The 20,823-nt window shown below is 36.8% G+C and overlaps 1 protein-coding gene across 1 annotated transcript in view; it reads left to right on the top strand.

The window, feature by feature from the left end:
• Positions 1-20,823, top strand: part of LOC148829862 (solute carrier organic anion transporter family member 1C1-like) — a 51,171-nt gene that overhangs the window by 7,032 nt on the left and 23,316 nt on the right. The window contains exons 3-4 of the mRNA XM_088923465.1: positions 17,882-18,023; positions 20,251-20,383. Coding sequence (XP_088779591.1) covers positions 17,882-18,023; positions 20,251-20,383 — 275 coding nt within the window. The remainder of the gene's footprint in view (positions 1-17,881; positions 18,024-20,250; positions 20,384-20,823) is intronic.

Here is a 20,823-nt window from a genome sequence, read left to right on the forward strand (position 1 = left end):
ACACCTCACATGTGCCATTATGACAAAAATGGTTCCACCATCATTAAGCCTTACACCAGTTTCTATATCCAAGAGATTAATATTTCAATACAGGAGAAAACAGGCATACTGCACTCCTGGCTAACAAAATGTAGTAACAGTATTACCAATGTTCCTTGAAGGCTGTGATTTGGCTGTGACGGACCAATGTTTTTATCACGTTTTTTACAATTGTAGAGGAAGGATACATTCATTCAGTCATAACGTTGTAGCCATTCTACGGACACACTCCATAGATATTTATGTTTTGTGCATCTCTTCAGGAGATGATACCAGAAAATGATATTTACAATGTGTACATTTAGGAAGAAGTTAGTTTGCAGTAACTTGTGCGTTGTGTGTATGTGTGGAAAAGATGCTGCTTTGGAATGTTTTATACACATTTTAAGATCATGTGAGATTGTTACAAAATCCCAAGATGACAAGTGAACATTGCAGCAGCAGTGGGTTAAAAAAATTGTACAATCCTAATAATGAATTGTATATATCCTAAACACACCTTCATTACAAATGAACATGTAGTCTGTTTCATTTTTTGGTACACTGTTATCTAACCTATAGATTGTTCTTTATTGTTGTGGATTAACAAGCGCTTTTAAAGGTACTATATAAAAATAAGTTTATTATTATTACTACATAATAATAATAAAAATATTAGCGCTTTAGGTGTCTTTAAACATGTAATATTTTTAGTATTGCATTCCACCATTTTAAAAGGATATCTTGTGTGTTACTGGTAAACCAAAAAACATCCAAAAACCTGCTTTTTATTTTGGGTGACCTCTAAAAACGTGCATTAAAATTTGCGTTACTTGCTCCTGTGATTATTAGAGAATATAACAGTAGCTGTAATTGTTACGTTATTAATTGATATGACTGAGAATCATGTAAATGTTTCTTTTCATAGCCCACCTGTATACAGTAGGTGTGTTCTATGTTCTGGTGGATAATAGGGGTACTGGGGACATGACATTGCCAAAATCTGAAACTCTTAGCTAATTATAACACTCACATTATTAGTAGTGTTTCGATGCTGTCTATGCAATGTTTAAACTAATTTTCTTGCACATACTCTAGCATGATCTTTTACAGCTGATTCCACAACAAATTCATGTAATAAGAGCCAAAGTTATAAATAATAGTCAGAAAATTAAAAAATACAAAAATACCTTGGAACATTTCATTAACTAACTGAATCGCCAATATAACTGAACACTTGTGTGGAACAACAACAGAAGACAGATTGCCTTCTAACACTCTTGAAAGTACTACTATTTTTTTTTTCTGGTTGCTTTTTTCCAGTCTTTTACTGTAACCTGCCATATAATTTATTTGTCTCTTACCCCACCCATTTTCTGCTGCAGCCTGATTATTTGTGAACTTGTAGCTTGACAAGAGTTCATCCAAACATGGAACTGATATGGCAGGTATGGGTCATAGGTACTGTATGCCTGTGGTACCAGGAAGTTCTTACTTCAGTGTCTCCCATTTCTGATCCTGGAATCAATGGCCTTGCTGTGAAAGATGTTTGTTTTCCATTAACCTAAAGGTAACTGGTAAGGCCAATGTGGAATCTGCACATATTCAGGTCAGATGAGTAAATGTTGTCCTGGGATATAGGAGGTTGTGTACTATGTCATCCGTTCGTGGAGAGATCTCTTCAATATTCTAGCTTTACTTCCCGATTCTGATATCTTTGATTTTCAAAGTACGAGGCTCCTTCCCATATATTCATCGGGTTTGCTCAAGAGCTCCCAGGAGTTGATATTGTTGGGACTTAATAGGGATCTGTAATGGGTTCCTTTAGTGAGGATTACTGTTTGCATATCATCGTGAAGCAGATGAAGGATGCTGACATTTTGAGTATTATATCCATACTTCAGAAAGATCTTCCTGAGTACTTCAGGATTTTAAGAGTCAGAGGCCACGTCAAAAAATACACCATAGAGAGGTTGGTGCTGCTCTCAACATTTTTCCTTTAATTGAAAGGAAAAATCATGCTTCCAGAGGGTCTGAAACCACACCAAGATTTTATTCTTCAGCAATTAGAATGATATGGTTTAAGAGTATTTTTATGATTATCTTGCCCACAATAGAGAGCAGAGAGATTTCTCTTTATTTTCAACAGTTTGATTGGTCCCTTTTCTTGAAGACTGTTGCAATCAGAGCATCCTCAAAGTCATTTACAGTATCTGATGGATGTGTGGTTTTCTAGTGTAAGCCCTTTCCACATGTAAAGTCTTTCTACCTTGTGGTTCATTTGAGTGGTAGCTTTCATTACCTACTTAAGGGCTTGTAAAGTTCTAAGCATATGTCTTATGTGGATGTGGATGGAATTGAATCAACTATTGTTGACATTGAATTTTTGATCCTGATCAGAAAAGAGCATTCTTCAAACTGTCCCTTATGTTATAGGGATCATGCATTGAAGGACTTGCATAAGTGATGTGATGGCATCCCTCTCTGCAACCTAAAGAGGACCCAGTCTTGTGGTACAGTGCAATTCTCTGCCTAGAGAGGGAGCTGTGTGACTTCGGGACCACTAGTAACTGTGACTGAAACCTGCCAGGCTTGTGTAAAATTCTGCTGTGGTGGCAGCCTTGTTTTTTGATTTGGTGGAGTTAGGCTGTCTAGGGAATGGTGCTGTGTACACTAAGAGCCCACAATTTAATCCTGGGGGGGGGGGGCAGGGAGAGTTGCACTTGTCACACAACATACTGTACCTAGAATGGAGTGTACTATCCCTCCCTTCTTTAGGGTTCAAAATGGCTGGTCCTTGAGTATGTACACCAAAAACTGATATTATGGCAGTATATAAACCATGGATATAATTTATGTCAGCAAGGTTGAATCTCCTTTGCCTTGTCTGTTCACCTTCTGTTCTTTCTATCACAACCTCTTTTGAACCTATGCTTTTCAATGTTGTTACAGAAGCTGGTGAGATCTTTTGGGTTACTCTACCTTACATACAGTAGGGAGCCTTGTGCTTATGATCAATAAGTTCATTTTTATTAAATGAATCCTGCAGTTTCCCAGTGTAAAAAGGAACTGGCTGTTTGCAGGCACTTTACAGTATTCTATACGTCTTGATATCTAACTTAGAGTTGTGAACACTTTTCTTATGTTCTTCATTGAGATTTCAGACCTTTATACCCTAGTATACTCTTGAAAAACGTTCTCTTTTGGTTGAATCCTTCAGTGCTTTGTTGTTGATTTTCAGTGGACATTGCTTCATCTTCAGGCAATGTTTGGGAGATGCTTTGACACAACAGTGAGTTCCTGTCATTGCACTGGGGATGTGAATGTCTTTGTGATTCCGGACATGTGCAATGACCGGTCATTCAGGTGCCAGTGTTAGGACTGTGAATGTTGCCAATTACATGGATACCAGTAAGATTGGAGATTTCATTCTGATTTCGTTGTCTGTTAGACTAGTCATTAAGATGTTCCTGGAGGTTCTTTCACCTGTTCTGTCATTGAGGACTTTGTTTCTGGAATACTACTAGACTCTACATACATATTGCCCAGGTTCCATAGTGAAGATGAGGGGGTGGGTGGAAGTTGGAGTGACTCATCCTTTAACACGTCACCAGCTATGCATCCCTACACAGCAGGCTCAGTGATGATTGGAAGCAAGGCACACCTCTAACTTATAGCACCGTAAATCCTACCTGGCAGGTAGTAGGGGTCACCATTAGCTAAAAGGGCCCTGCCAAACTTGGCCAATTGTGAGTGCTTGGGGAATCTCAGTTGCTGTTGACATGTGATGTGACCCAGGTTTAAGCCCACGATGCCTGGATCTTAATGCTCAACCAATGTATACATACTATGTATGCTCTCAGTGACCAGTGACTCTCAAGGGACCATGACTGGACCGTGGCAGAAGCAAAGCAAAGCGTCACCCGTCACATAGGCATATAGCAAGAAGTGGTATGTTTAATCCAGGCATGTTATTCTTACTTAAAATGTTGCGTTCGGTTTTGGTCACCATACCACAAAAAGGTTATTATAGCCTAAGAGAGTAAAAAAAAATGATTTCCTGGTATCAGGACACTGTCTTATACAGGAAGTTTAAGGGAACAAAATCAATATTTCACACTCGGAAGTGAAATCTTAGTTTCCTAATAAGCAAACAAACATGCGAAAAGGACCAAATGGTCTTTCTTTTCAGTTCATTCTGTATTTCGTGGACCAAATCAAGACACGTCGGCAAGATATTGCATTTATAGATAGCGTTGAAATATTGTCCTTATAGTAACTGTTGTTTGACAAGTATAATCCAGTGAAAGCTTCAGGATGGGGAAAAACATTTGCCAAATGAACATTTTAAAGAACTACCCTTTGCTTGGAAAATTCTGCTAAATCCAGAGAACAAAAACACAACACAACACAGAATACACATTACTGCTATTTAAATGAAGTACAGCTAATACAATTTCAATTTATTGACATACAGAGAGAATAACCACGTACTCTTTTATGTATTTTTTTCTGCAACTAGTTCTAAGAAACAACTGGGATGCATGTGATGTAATTCTGATTAGTTTACTTCACCCTTTATAAATCTAATTATCTGATTTAAACATTAGTGGATTTAAATCGTGTTCATTGGTGTTTTACAGTACATTATTGAGTTATTACCATAAATATTATTTATTTTTTATTGTATCTTGTCAAATGGACAACACTGTATCCTTTGATATTAGTGCTGATTTAGTAATTGGTTTATCATTGTATAAAAGTTTTTTGCATTAATACTTTTGTTTTTGTCTTCAATGGTTGTCACATGTACAGTATATACTATATAGATGACCTTTGTGATTTAATGGATACTCGCCATTTCACCCTATTAGATCATTAAATTGAGGCAAATACTGTATTAAGAAATTGAAAGCAGCTATTATTGAGGCGCCCCTGCCAGGAATAGAATGCAAATGTGTCGGCTGCAACAGACCGTGACACAATTGTTTTGGTAAGGTTTGGAAAATATGAATCAAAGGCAACAGGTAGAACCCTTCTGGATCGTTACCTCGTTGTGGTGAAGGGGCTTGCGTATCTCAGTGAAGCTAAAAGCTATACCGTGAAGTGCTACCCAAGATGGGAAGGTCATGGCAGAGAGATTAGACTAAATACGGTCCACTGGAGAAGGTATTTTGCCAAGAAAACATTATGGACAAAAGCAACTGGAGATATGTCAAAATGACACTGGAAGATGAGCCCCTTGGGTCTGAAGGTGCCCAGTATACTACTGGAGAAGAACAGAGTACAAGTACGAGTTGCGCTAGAGGTTATTATGCGGCAAGATTAAAGCCGAGAGGACATCCAACTGCTGAGGTGCTTGGAAATGAAAGGAAACTCCGATGTGGTAAAGAGCTGTACACCACTGGAACTTGGAACGTAAGAACTATGAACCAAGGCAAACTTGACATTCTGGGAATTAGTGAACTAAGATGGACTGGAATGGGTCACTTCACATCAGACAATCATCAAACAAGCTCATACAATGCTTCTCATTGACTGCATATCCAAATCTACTCTTTCCTACAAAAAGGCTTCACAAATGAAGGCTCCATAGCTGAAATGTTGTGTCTCTTTTGTTTTTCGTTCAGCATGGAATAAACCTCTACGTGTTCTATTGCAGCCTATGCATGCTGATGTAGCTACCTACTTCTTCTTCAAGTCTGCATTATACACCTTCTCATTCATTCCATGTTACATGCACATTCTGTACGGATCTTGCAAAACTACAGCCAAGTCGAGTGCATCAGAATCTGCAGGGCAGTTGTGGGACTTTTTCAGGGGGGATGTGATAGAGCTGATCTTCATGATCATTACTGCTATTACTGCTATTTTCCCAGCCAAAAGAGTTGAAGCCAAATTATTAAGTATTATATCCTTTTATTTTCATTGGTTGTTTCATCATTAGGATTTGACCACAATAATTAAAATAAAGTTTTCGTCTGGCCATCTCAATCTCCATCCAATTGAATGTTTTAGGTTCAATCTCAAAAGGTAATTCCCGAACAATAACCATAGGGTTAGAAGAACAAAGGCCAAAAATACCTTCATAAGTGCCAGAACCTCATAGCACAGTACAGGAAAGACTAGTCAATGTTATCCCTGTCAAAGAGCATTTACAAAATACTAATACTAAAAACAGTAGTGTAAATAATTGTGACCTTTGTATAATTTGTGTACAATTTTTAAGCAAGACACTTTACCCAATCCATAACTAATTTTGTTATACAATGTTTGTCTCTGTTTTTTGGGGGATATTAATAAATATGGTTGGCTATATATTTACCAATAATTCTAACTTGTATTACATAAAGGGTTATAGAACTCAACGAGAGTAATTGGAACTCAATGTGAGGATCATCTATATGGAAATAGGATCCTAGGAGATTGCATGGATTTAGAAAAGACAGATCTTGCTAAATAACAACATAAATGGACACACACAGTGCATGCAATACATAGAATTTCAGAATGCTATTGATAGAGCTTCTCATAAAAGATTAATTCTCAAATTGCAAGCTGTAGGCATGTGTTTGGATTGTGAAATGGATGATGGTTAAAAAACAAAGGGTACAGATCAAAATTAAGGGTTCAAATTGGGTTGGTATAATTAGTACAGTACCACAGGGGTCTGAATTATAATTGATGTTCTTCCCAAGTCTTCCTTTTTTTCTTCCTAATTTATTTCAGGTTTGGATTCTGGTATAGATAGTAAATTAGTGACGTTTGCAGACGATCCCTAAATAAGAGTATTAGCTAATACTGTAGATGAAGCAAAGGAAGTTCAAAAACATTTTGACAGATCTCAGGACTGGGCAAACCCTGGCAGATAACATTTAATGTAGACAAGTGCAGAGTATTACATGCAGATAGCTGTAACAGATGCCCCTTAAATGCCAGCGTAGCAGGGGAACCTGCACATACAACTGCAGCTCAGACAGTCCTGTTTAGGCCAGTCTGCTCTTACCACCTTCTTTTTAGTGGCAGGCTGTCACGGCAACGACGGAGGTTGCCGCTTGAGGGATCCTTTTGTTTATCTTTTACTATAGCATTTAAAGACTGTTTCAGACCAAATTGCATGATTCAGAACCTTTCAATCACCACAAGTAATCTCACCATGAGATTAAAAAACTTACTTGTCTGTAAAACAACGAGAGTCTGAGTACACAACCTGTCTTTATATCGATTTCCTACAGCTGCTGTCAGTTCCTTAATAACCTTACGAAAACATGGGTGTTTTCTGTCTTTAAAGTGTCTCAGTGCAACCTGTCATGTCTCAGTTCCATGTATACACCCTGGTTGGGGCTGTTCTGTTACAGTAGCAAAGCCAAAGACCAGACTATAGCTATAAAATGGGACATTTTAATCATAAACAAGTCATCTATGAAAAAGAATGAGGTGTGGACGCACTATTTTCATCATCTCTAGGCAATGTTGGGAAGCATCAGAAAAGGTAAAAAGTAGATTAGATCATACAGGTAAAAGCATGAAATTTAAATCAAGAGATGTCATGTTAAAATTAAGTAAGAATCCATTTAGAATACTGTGTACCACATTACAGAAAATGTTGCTCTGGAAACATTCCAGACAAGTCCAGCCAGATACAGTCCAGAGCTTAAAAACAGCCTTTTTAGTCATTGAGATTTGAAAAGCATTGAGAATCTTCTACAGAATCAAGAGTGAATAATGAACGGACACAAGTGTGGAAGTGCATTTAAAACTGAGAATAGGCATTTTGTTTTACACAAGGGGTAATGGGGGTCTAGAACGAGCTACCATGCCATGGTGTTAAAGCAACTTTTTTCAAGAAATGGCTGGATAAGATTGTACTGAAATCATAGTGTGTGTATATACAGTTTATATTACTATTAATCTAAGTAGTATGACCAAACAACCAATAACCAAATAACCTAATAATAGGTTATAATCAAATTCCCAATTGCTGTATGAAAACTTTCTAATGCTCTTGTGTACTAGCAGGAACATGGAGAAAATTGCTTTGAAAGTCACCCTATAAATGTATATAGAATATAAAAGCATGGTACTATTAATATACTCAAGTCTTTGGAACAACAGAAAGGCCAATACTTGACATCAATATGTAAATGTTCAACCAAATGCAACTGGATTAAAACAAGATTTTAAAAATGAAAAAAGTGTGTATAAGAGAGTAGTCGTTTATTCAACGTATCTTAAATGAAATATTTCTACGACCTATGTCCGTAGTGGGTGTGTTTTAGGCTCTTAACTCAGATCGATAATCCTCTTACGTTTTACACAGTATGGCTCTTTTATTTTCTGCACAACAAGCATTCTTGCTATTTTTCAGTGTTGAGACTGAAACAGTGTGAAGTAACAATGATTAATAAGCAGTGAGAACATATGATTTTCACATTCTGTTTGAAAATGTCATGAATGAATTAATGAGTGAATTAATGAATTTATTCACTCATATTTTTATATTATATGCACTAATAGACATTATAATTGCATTAAATGGGTATTGGAAGCAATTGGATCCAAAAAGTGATCGTTAAAGCTGTGATTTTATTTTAGATTTAATCTCATGAATCCTTTTTAAGTATCCCGATCACATTTCTTGATGTGCTGCATTTACACCCAGTGTGTCATTCAACATCCACAAAATTCATTGAAAACAAAATTATATAGTGGCAGTGAAATAAATCTGGCAATATTACTCCTGAAGTTAGAATAAAACATCTATGATTCATCATGGTATAAATAGCATAGTATCTCAAAGTTAAAAATGTAAAAGTTAGCATAGTAATTTTGAAAACCTGTTGCTTCGGTCCAAAATTAGCTTAACATAAATATTTCAAAACTTAAAGAAGTTGATAAAGAAAAACAGGCTTTACCCAAATACTTAAACACTCGTACGTGATTATTTTGAAACTATGAAGTAAATAAATATATATACATACCCATCCCAGCTTTACACTGAATTGCCCTAGGGAGTTGTGAAATTATTTTTACATTTCAAAGACATACTATATTCAAATCTATATATTTGAATATATTCTATAGTATGGGGACAAAATTGTACACAATACCCTTAATGAGGCCTCACTACTGTGTTGTTTAATATAAACAATTTTAACATATCTTTCCTTGATTTAAATTCTACCGTTTTAACTATACTGTATATCCTAACATTTTGTTTGCCTTTTAATGACATCCTCACATTGTCCAAAACAGTGGTTCTCAAAGTTCTATGGTCCGTGGACCACTTACACAGATGTGGTGGACCACCTATGCCTACATCCACTTCTTACTCTGTAAAACTCGTCACCTATTAATGTACTAAAAATAACTAATATTGAATTAAATTTGATTAAAAGTACTAATATTTTTTAAAAAGCTGCATGTTTTGCAAATGTTTTTATTACTTGAATAGTTAATGTGAAGAATGGAGCCGCTTTTGTTGAGCAATCAGAGAATCAGTGATATCTGGATCCAATCTGGAAAACTTTAGTCTCATGTCCGGAAGCAGACGAAGACATATCAAGCACACCTTCTGCTTCCTTGCACATCACATTTATCAAGCTGTTGGAATTAGAATTGCAGCGCTGATGGTGTGGTTCACAAATTACCTCACTCGCATTTTCACTTCTATTCTGAATCTTCTTCCCACTTGTGCCGTCACTATTGTCGCTATATTTGCGTTTCAGAGTCCCAGATTTGAGCCAGTGATCCATAATAACCCTTCTGTTTGACTGCTTCTTTAAACTACACTTGTAACTTTCAAACTCAAAGCAAGATATTCAAAAGTGAGAACAAAACGGTACAAACAATAATAAGTGCAACGGTCCAACCACACTCACATATCAAAACGTAAACAGCGCAACCACTGAATCATGACAACTAGTGATGTGCGGGTTGACTCGGGTTAAAAAAAATATTTTAGATCAGGTTGGGCAGGTGCGGGTTGATATATGATCAAAAGCAAAATATTGCACAAAACTGATCATTTGTATCTTAAATTAAAGTGGTTTTAAGGTTTAAAACTGATGTTTTACCATATTTAAGCCCCAATTGGTTGTATCCAAAGGCAATGCGGAAGAAAACGTAAGCAAACAGACAACAGCGTATTACAAAGAAAAAAACAAAATGGCACCCTCGTTAGAGCAGATCAGGACACAACTCCAGAACAGTGGGATAAAAATAAAGACGAGAGGGGGACAAAAGAGCCAGGTGGGAGACGTTTGGCGAGCTAGTCAGCACAACAGAAGAAAAAAGCACAGGTTACTTTATCTGCATCGATTGTGAAGAACTTTACAAAAGACTAGCCACAAGACTAGGCTACTTTAGTCTGTTTAAAACAAGGAATCTCTATATGCTGTTTCAATAAATGTTGATCAAATGAATGTTTGAATATTGTTCAGTGTAATTTCTAATGGAGCAGGTTCGGACCGGCTTCGGGACAGCACTTTTATCATTTTAAATCGGGTCGGGCAGGTGTGGGTAAAAAAAAAAAAAGCCGACCCATGCATCACTAACGACTAGACTGCTGCACGGCGCCAGGGACGTCGCCGCCAAACTGACTGTCTCATTTTCAATGTGTGACATAATTTCATTTGTGGTGCATAAAACTAAAACACTGAAGCGATAGGCGCTAATGGGGAGAATGAAGAGGCGAGGTGGTCCGCCATAACTCAAGCTTAATTAAAACACAAAGGTAACAGAAGGGTACAGCCAAAGAGAATGAATGGAAACTTTGCCCTTTTGGCAGACCCTCAAGCCAGCCAAGCCTACGACTAGGCTGGTGGTCGCCCCATTACTGACACACACAGTCCCCCTTAACGGCTGGTGAAACCCTGATACCTACTGTAGAACCAACACACAAGTCCCTCCTGCCACTATTTACAGCTTGGAGTTCTTAACAGTGCTCCTAGGGGGAGCCCTTTCATAGCGGACACTACAATATTCTTTCCTCTGACTTAAACAGCGTAGACTTGCTTTAAGAAAGATGATTAGGTCAGCCCCCGGGCCACCTGGTGCATGCTCCCGGACCACTGGTGGTCCGCGGACCACACTTTGAGAACTGCTGGTCTAGAAGATGTGAAGAATAGGTCAATATAAACACCTAAGTCTTTTTTCATAAGGAGCGTCTCCCACATCAAAGTTTCCCATTTTGTATTTACATTTTATGTTCTTACTACTTGCATGCAAAACCCTGCCCTTCTCCAAATTAAGCATCACCTGCCAGGTGTGTTGTTTCCAGTCTTGAAAGTTTGCTAATCCTCCTAATTAGGTATCGTCTGCAATCGTGAGTAGTTTGCCGACTATTCCAGAATCTAGATCATTGGCATAAATTAAGAAGAGCAGTGGTCCTAGTACATATTCCTGAGGCACTCCAGTATAAACATTATACTAATAAACAGTAATAGCCGCATATCTGCCGCATACAGTATCTCCACCAGGACAGGTTGAGTTTATTTTGTGTTTGGCCTCGCATTCCCTGTTCTTCCAGACTGGACCCCGTTAGATAGGGAAAACCCAGTCTGGATACCGCTGTCCCAAGCAGTTCTTTTTCCCCAGGTTGGACCCCCGTTAAATAGGGACAGTCCAGCCTGGACACTGCTGTGCAAAACGGCACATTTTTCTTCTTCCTTTCTTTTCCCCTCTTTTTCGGTTTTGGTGCTGGGAAAAATGGAAAGGCCAGTACCTAGGCGAAATCAGAACATGATGGTTCATTCTAATCCAACAGGATTAAAGCAAGGTTTTAAACAAAAAAAAGGAAAAAAGTTCTTAAGAGAGGATTGTTTATTCAAGTAATACGTTTTGGACCTATGTCCGTGGTGGGTGTGTTTTAGGCTATTAACACTCGTCTGGCCAATAATCCTCTTACATTCCACACAGTATGGCTCTTTTATTTTCTGCACAACCGGAATTCTTGCTATTTTTCAGTGGTGAGAAGTAATAATGAGAGTTTCTGATTTTCAGGTTCTGTTTGAAACTGTGTCCCTTAGAACATTATTTTCTCCTCTCTCTCATATTTTGATATGCAGTTCTCTCCATATGAATTCATGCCTTCACTGAAACAGCAACAAAAAAATCTGCAAAATTTACAGACTGGATAATGTCTTGCTTAAAAAGTTCTCAAACAGTTATACTGTAATTTTAATAGTTTTGCACAGCGCAAAGTCATATTTGTCATTTAAAATGAAGACTATAAAACATAAGGGTCACATTTATTCATATTACTGCAATTATATTTTATATAATTCCTCCTTTGGCAGGGATTTTATTGTTGAGTCACTCCTGATCTGTGCTATGAGGTTCTGGTGCTTATGAGAGAGATTTTGACCAAGTAGTTCAAGTAGGTAGCTGCGTCAGCATGCGTAGGCTGCAAAGGAACAAGTAAAGGTTTATTCCATGCTAAAAAGAAAAGAAACTCAGCATTTTGGCTTTGGAGCCAAAGTCAGACTTGCTCTTGATACTTCAGCTTGTTTGGATTCCATTTCTGAACCACCTTCTTCAGCTTGAATCACAAGTGGTTGATAGGATTGGCTATAGCCAGTAATGTTCTTCAAAGAGATCATTAATATGTCTTAGCTGCAACAGAATGCTGTGTTATCTACATTACTAATTGTGTTGCTTGGCTCTCATGTGAAAATTTGCCGATGTCTACACTAATCCTGTTTTTCTGGATTAACCTTTCACATGGCTCTATAGAATACTCTTGATGTACATTCCCCTTGCAACTATCACTGCCCTGCTACAATAAGTAATAATGGGCACTACAGTGAAAAGTTGTTGACTGCACTTTTATTGTAATCTCCCGATTTATTGAGCTCAATGACCATTTGCCTTGATGATGCAGTCTCCTATTGAATTTCTTCTGTGTGTTACCTTATCTTCAGCTCCAGGGATACAGCCTCCAGAGGCATCTGTATAATTCCCGAGTATTCCATTGCGCTCTCTAAGAGAAGAATGTGAAGATTTCTTTTTGTTGAATATTTTTTATTGGAATACTTAGAGGTAGAGGTATGGATAGTGCTTGTGCTTCCTCGACTTCAGTTATTTCTGTTAAGTATGACATTGCTCTGTGAAATGCTACTGTATTACTATTATAGTATCATTTTTTTAGTATTTCTAAGTAAGAGACTATTCATTCATTCTTTAACTTGGTTTGTTATACGTCTTCTTTCTGTTTAATCAGGGATATGAATAAATCTGGAAGGCACTATATATCTATTTAAATGGACACACAAATGCACATTAATATCCAGCGTTCCTTGCACATGAAAAATGTTACTGAAATTAAGAAGTGAAGAATCAATACAAACTTATGGGGAAAATGTGTTGACTAACTCAAAAGGAATTCAACAAAGAATGTCTTAATCCTTTCATTTTATTTTAGTGTAAGCTGTTCTCATGAAAATATCACCTGTTTTTGGCAATTACATTCTCTGGGTGGTCAACTTCAGCTGTGTAATTGTAATGTGTTATTGAAACCTAATATCCCAGAGCTTATCCTTGCTGATTACTGTGGTCTCCTTCATTTGTTTCGGTTCTCTCAGCCTTCTTCTGCACTAGTTCAATGAGGTTATAGTCAGGGGACAGGTTTAATAGTTGCATTAATTTTAAGACTGTTTTTCTTCCTTGGAAATGTATAATCAATATAGCAGGTTATTTAGGGTAATTATAATATTGAAAAACAGATCATTCATTTAAAACTCGCATCCCTTAGGCTTTTGTAAGGTAATGGAGAAGGGAGATTATTATGGGAGTTTTTAGTTTAGAATAGAGATCAGCAGCAAAATACATTATCTCAGTGACAATTTGGGATATGATTTTTTCTCTTAATTATGAGTGATTTAATGATTTCCTGGCTGTGGATATGAAGTAAACATATTTCTCCTTCTCTTGGAGACTTCACTTAACGTACACTTGCTGTGCAGTATCTGCTGCACAACTGATAAACATGAATGTTTCTGTAGTATGAAAGAAGGAAACATAGGTTTGCTGTTTTTAAAACCATGTTAACTGTCCCACATGATCTTATTTCCATGTAGATGGTCCTCTTGTTTAGTTGTTTAGTTCTAATTATTGTTTCATAATCCTATAAATAATAGGCATCAGATTTATCTGTCTAAACAATTTACAGGTAGATGGCTACTGCCCCTGACCTGAGCACCTGTGGGGACATCATATATTAATCACCAGTTAAAATCATCTCTTTTTTTACTTACTGGTGGTTAGAGAAGGGTCAAGCCTGCAAAAACAGGTTTTACTTGCTACCCTACATTGATCAAAAGATGACACCACACAGTTCTGTGTACAGGGCTACAATAAACAGGTGTCCCTTATGAGGTGGGGAAATCTGTTCACCAATGCAAAATCCAATGCATGTATAGGCTTGCAAATGAAAATTTTAATATGTCAAAAATGCTGAAAATTATTTATTGTATCCTGTCTTTTACAGTAGGTCTTCCCACTTTAGTGCCAAGGACAAACTTGCTAGACCATGTAATTATTATAGATTGTAAAGTCTGAAATTGATTCACTCCTGTGAAAAGTTGTCAGGTAAGGGATTAGTAATGCAAAGCGCAGAGGTGTCTTTGTTCTCTTCATATGCAGTCTCCTAAGTCTGGGTGTTGGCATTTTACTTTTTTTTTGTTCCCGTCATTTCAAAGCTACTACCATCTTGGTTTTACAAGTTCTGACACAAATCAGAAATTAGCTGTTGAAAAGATATTCTCTGTCTCATTCACTAAATATGAATACAGAAACTTCAAAAAAGCTGAAACAAACCTTCACAGTCACACTAAATTGGCAACTGGTAGTTGTTTAACAGGTCTCACTAGAATTTACCTTCTTGCCATATTGCATAATTTCTGTAATTAAATATAAATGGGTTCAAAGTTGCACAGGAAAGAAAGACCGATATGTGAATTATACATATATTTCTTAAAGGTACGGTGCCTAACATACATGATTTTAATTAATCGTGCCTTACAGTACACAGACCTGCAGTCATTTACAGTAAAATGTATTTTAGAAACACAACTTCTGCTTTGGTAATGAACAGAAGTCTCACAGAGAGATCTGAAGAGAGCATTCAGGAAACTCACTATAGTTTTCATATTATAATCAGGTTCCTTGCTAAAGAAAGTCCAAGATCACTTCAGATGCCTTTCAGGAAATACCTGGAAGGCATTCTTATATCGGAAAGGTAATAGCACTCAAATGACATTCTGGATTGAGTGAACTTTTCTAGTTTGTGAATGTTCTTGTGTTCATATTTTCTTGTGCTTTAAAACAGTCTTCTTTCTGTGTGATAATAAGGTTCACAGTTAAATCATTTCAAACATTAGTGATCTACCTAAAGTTTGCTGTACTGCTACTGTAAATCTAAATGGCATGAGTGAAAAGGACGTTTTTGGAATACTTCAGCTCATTCTTTGTGCCTTTCAAAAGCAGCTGATACGCTCAAGAGCATGAATTGTCATCTGCTTCTCATTTCTGAATTAAGGATCTTCAATTTATGGTTATTTGATTTGGACGAATGGGTTGATGTTCACAGAAAGGCCAGGCTTTTGTTTTTAAGAAACGTATCTTGCTTGGGGCATTCAGCCTTTATGTTCAAATTTATACCACTGTGCTCCTTGACTGAAGCATATGCTTTTTAAAGCTTACCAATGTGGAAAACAATAGCTGATCTGATAAGGCATGACCACTCTACTGCTGACCTAGTTTAATGCAATGAGTTTACAGAAACTGTTTGTTGAAACAAGGGTTTTATTCTTCAGCAGTAATAGACTGTTCAGATGGAATTACCAGAGATAATGGTTGGAGGGAGCCTGAGGGCCTAATCTCTGGTATTTCCCCAAGTTCAAAGATGTTACTGCAATTAAATGTCAAGATGCTTACTGAAAATGTTTATAACATGAACTGTTCTTCTTGTTTCAAGGAAAAGTCTAGATTCTTTTGTTGTACTTAAGATCCTGTAATTCCTTTCACGAGATAATCCGCATAATGTCATATAGTGAAAATATACTGTACTGTATATACAGTAAATGTTCCTTGCTTGGTATGATTGTGTAGAACACTGTTCAAAGAATAAACCAACCAGACAACAAGTAATTGAATCTGAGAATTGGCTAGATACACATTAAGATTTGCAATTCAGATAGGAGAATTTGACATTAAGCAGGAGCTCTGCAGAAGCACTGTTCTCATGTAATATTTTAAAACAGATCCAACGATAAAAATGAAGATACCTTTTTTTAACTGAAAGTTTATTAAAAGTAAACCTTTGTAAATCATGAAACAATGAAACCTTTTACAAAGGTATGCTTTTGTCAGTTTTCTTTGGTTTGCCTCCTTCTTGAAAGATTTCAGGTTTAATGACACAATTGTAAGCACTGTGATTATAGGAGTAATGAATATTATATCTATAAAATACTTTATCAGAGATGAGGTCAGAGTGAAGCAAGGGTCAAACATGGTGGTGGTACAAGGTGGTACAGATCTCCTGTATGATCATGTGGCAACTGGCACTGACTAACAGGTGAGTAGAGGTGTAGTTGTCATAGTGACACGTTATCTCACTCCCCAGCAGTCCAGCAGGGGTGAACATGACACTTAACATTTTATTTTTCTAATCAGTAAATTAAAATGGTGTAAGTACATTGGGGATGCTGTAGGTGACATTATCTGATTACATTGTGTTCACATGTCATTATGAATATACAGTATATCTTTGTTTACCCATGTCCTCAATGAGTCATTTTACTACTGTATATAAATAAATCAAATAAATCAAGATTGTGCTTTAGAATACACACAGCAAACATGAATTAATCAATATATCAAACTATAGCAAGATATCAATTAAGATTTCTGTTATAAGCAGGGAAATTTCATCACTATTTAGAGGTAATATCCTTACATGCCTCGCCTTCATATGTTAACCCTTGGATAAAATGCATCATGTTCACGGCCTGGTTTATGTAGAGCATCAGGTAGAAATTACTGTTTTTACTGACAATGTTATGGGAAGAATGTATTAAATGCAGACAAATGCATTAGCAGTGCCTAATATTTTTTTCAAATAAACCAGTTTTATGATTAATTAGAAAAATGACAAAGAGAAGATGTTTGAAGTACAGCATACTTTAGTGCTGTACAAGAAATGTGTTTTTAATCTGCCTTTTTTTACTGTCATTGTGTTATTTAGTTGACCTTTTCCCCCTTTTCTGCTTCAGTCTGCAGTTTGTGATGGAGTTAATAGTCTCCCTTTCTTATCAATCCACCATCCACATCACTGTATATACTCAGGCAGGTTTTTCCTCCCCTGCAGTCAGTGCTCAGCTCTCCACAATCCCTGTTCCACCAGCACTGCAGTGGCATCCTGGTTCACCTTACCTGGGAGGACACCTGCACAGTCAGGTGTGACTCCCTTAGCCAAGCAGGTTAAAACCAAAGACATTGTAATCACGTTTACTGGGTACAGGACTTGTTTGAACCTCAGAACACACAAGAGGGTGCAGCAGAGAGGAGAGAATTAGAACTACTGTATGTATCAGACATGGCTGCTTAAAATAGTAACAGAATGATGTTGCTTCCTCTTTGATGTTATTTTCAACTTCAGAATTTCCTCCCTGCTGATGTTCACCTGTTTTCAATTATCCATCTCGATTCATTCGCCATTTGTGTTTGGAAGTGTCAAAAGGATGGGATGCTTGCTTCTAATCCCTGCTTTGTCACGCCAGCTCGTAATTTTGTCCACTGGTGTCTGAAGGGTGCTCAGAACTTCATCAGCCTCACTAACACATTTTTTCACCATTTCCTCTAGATGTTTCTCTTTGCATTATCCTTCGCCTATTTTGCCAAGGCATTATCTGGGAGCTACATGAAAAGCACAATAACTCAGCTGGAAAGACGATTTGACATCCCTAGTTACTTAATAGGTGTCATTGATGGAAGCTTTGAAATAGGTGAGTATCGCCTTGTGTGCGTCACTTGTCTTCTCGCCTCAATCATGATTCTATTTCTGTGAGAGTGTCTGTCGATGTCATTTTACAGGTCCTGTCAGCATATAATGCTTTTTAGGGGACAATGGTTTTAGTCTTCGTCTAATGAGAAAAGCCTTGATGTTCCTTACACTTTTCGGTAGTTTTTCCTCTGTCTTTTAACAAATTGAAACCAAACATTTACTCATAATATTTATTTTTTTGTTTTCTGTGGAATTTAGGATTAAATATTTGATATTCCACTGTAGTCTAAATACTGTGGCACTTAATACACTTAAGCCTCAAGAGCACCCTGAAGGTCAGCCACAGGGAATCATTAAAGAGCTACATTTTACAAGCATATATTACTAATCTTAGCTTAAACTCTAGAATTTCTAGAACCTTAGTAAAGGGGAAATTTGTTTCACCAGGAAAGACATAAATTATTAAAAGTTTTAAACTGAGTGGCAAACTGATTAATTATGCTGCATTTCTAGTGTTTAAGGACTGTCTGTTGTTGCACCTTGTACAGAGACAGAAAATATGAACATCCTTAAGAACTGGTAGGATAGGCAGCTCACGCTTCTATGTGCTTAAAACGCCTCAGTACCAAGCTATTTTCCGGTGACACTGGCATAGTTCATATTTTTGCAAAAGTTTGACACGGCATTATTACTGAGGTTTTCACTCTTAAGATAAACCTCTATGTGTGTCGTTTATGTCACTTGAACTGTGTTCCTCTGTATTACTGATTCCAAGAAACACAAACTAATTTGATTAACAATGATGGAAAGCCAACAACAGATGTTTCACCATGTAATTGTAACTGTGTGTCTTTCTTTGTATTAGACCCATGACATTGACTTTCCATTTTAAAGGGACTCTGGGATTCTCCTCTTTGAGAACATAGGAATCTGACAGGAAACTCTTAATCTGTCTATAGGATGTCTATCTTCCTGTCAGTGAAACTCTACAAATAATTATTCTTTGTAGTCATTGTCTCTATACTTAAATCAGAGCTCAAGCATTTTTTTTAGTTGGTATTTTAATACTTGGAAATGTATTTTACATAGTTCAGTTCTTGCTTAAAAGTGTTGCTTACATCTTTCACAAGTGCTACATGATACACACTTAAAACTAGTCTAGTCAAGGAGTTGTTTTCCAGCTGGATGTTATTTTACCTGTGGTTTGCAGTAAATATTTAATCAAGGAAATTAAGTGACTTTATAAGAGGTTTCATCCTGTAAGAGGAAACCAGTATGCAAAAATAAGGAATCCCAAGCGCTCCAGCCTCCTGTCCTGGGATCGTGTTTTTTCATGTTGTAGCTTTATCTGTTGTTTTGGGCTGTAGACAGTGGTTTGAGTCTGAATATAGTGTATGTTCGCACCCTTCTGCTCTTAACCCTGCAGCAGCTACAGTTATCTGTAGACATCAGTCTCAGTGATCCAAGTTAGATCTTGATGTGACTAACATGTGCCGTCAGACCCTAGATTTTTGTGAGATCAGACTGTAACAATGATGTTTTGTAAATTAATACTTAACTGTTTGACTGTAGTACATAAAGTAAACCTTTTGGCGATAGTGGGCTTATCAGTGACTTGTGTGGACTTCAGCGTTCTACAGCAGGAGACAGAGAAAACTGTTTTTAAGCCTCACCTTTTCTCACATTCCAGCACAGGTTTTGAGTTCATCCCACTCTGGCTGAAATCCACAACTTAACAGTAGTGCTAAGGTTCAGAGATGTTTTATCAGATGAATGTCCAGTCCTGCACTGTATTATGAATACCAAATTAAATTTGCATAACTCAACACGTCTGAATCCTTGCTGAATTAAATCTTAGAGATGGCTTATTTTGTTTCATCTTTGTATTTGTGTTTTTTTATAACAGAAATATTTTAGTTTTTTTTCCTTTGCTGCGTTTGAGAAGTGGTGAAAACTACCAAAAAAAGCTTTAGAATTTATACGGCACACACTTGCACATATAGCTAGAAATATAATTTTTGTACACTTTGAAATTATCTTAAGAGCTCCGTGCTTTTTACAGAAATTATTATATTCTTGTACTGATGAAGTGTTGAACACCAGTCAGCAACATAAAATTATCATTGTGATTGGTACAGAATACATCATGTGAATGATTTGCTTTTCCACTCAGTAACCAAAGAAATTGGCTCTTTTATATGGGAATCATATTGGCTGTTTCTTCTTAGGTAATTTGTTGGTGATAGCATTTGTGAGCTATTTCGGTGCGAAGCTTCACAGGCCAAAAATTATTGCAGCCGGTTGTCTCCTGATGTCTTTTGGAACATTTATAATATCCATGCCTCATTTCTTCAGTGGACAGTAAGTAAGACATATTCATGTCATATATGGTCATGAAAGACGTGAATTAGGTGCTTTGATACAAGAGGAAAAAATTAGATTAGAGATGCATATTACTCATTCCAATCAAATAATGTAGAGATATCTTATGACCTTTGTGTAGTTAGTCTTAAAGTCCTCCATCTTCACAATATAGAATACAAGATACAATACAACCTGTTTTGTCCAATGAGTGTGCTGGGAGTCTTTTTAATCCTGCTTGTGAAACCAATACTCAAGGACACATATATAGTTATATTTTGCTTGAAATATGAGTACAATTTTAAGGTGAATTTGGTAAACCTTTACATATGTTTTTCCAACACATTTCAACATCTCTGTGGTTTTGAAGTTATTATAGGACTTTCCAAAAGTATTGACACATCAAAATAAAAACTTGACTAAAAAAAATGTTCATATAG

This window comes from Atractosteus spatula, chromosome 8, assembly GCF_055471065.1.
Source record: "Atractosteus spatula isolate fAtrSpa1 chromosome 8, fAtrSpa1.hap1, whole genome shotgun sequence".
NCBI lineage: Eukaryota > Metazoa > Chordata > Actinopteri > Semionotiformes > Lepisosteidae > Atractosteus > Atractosteus spatula.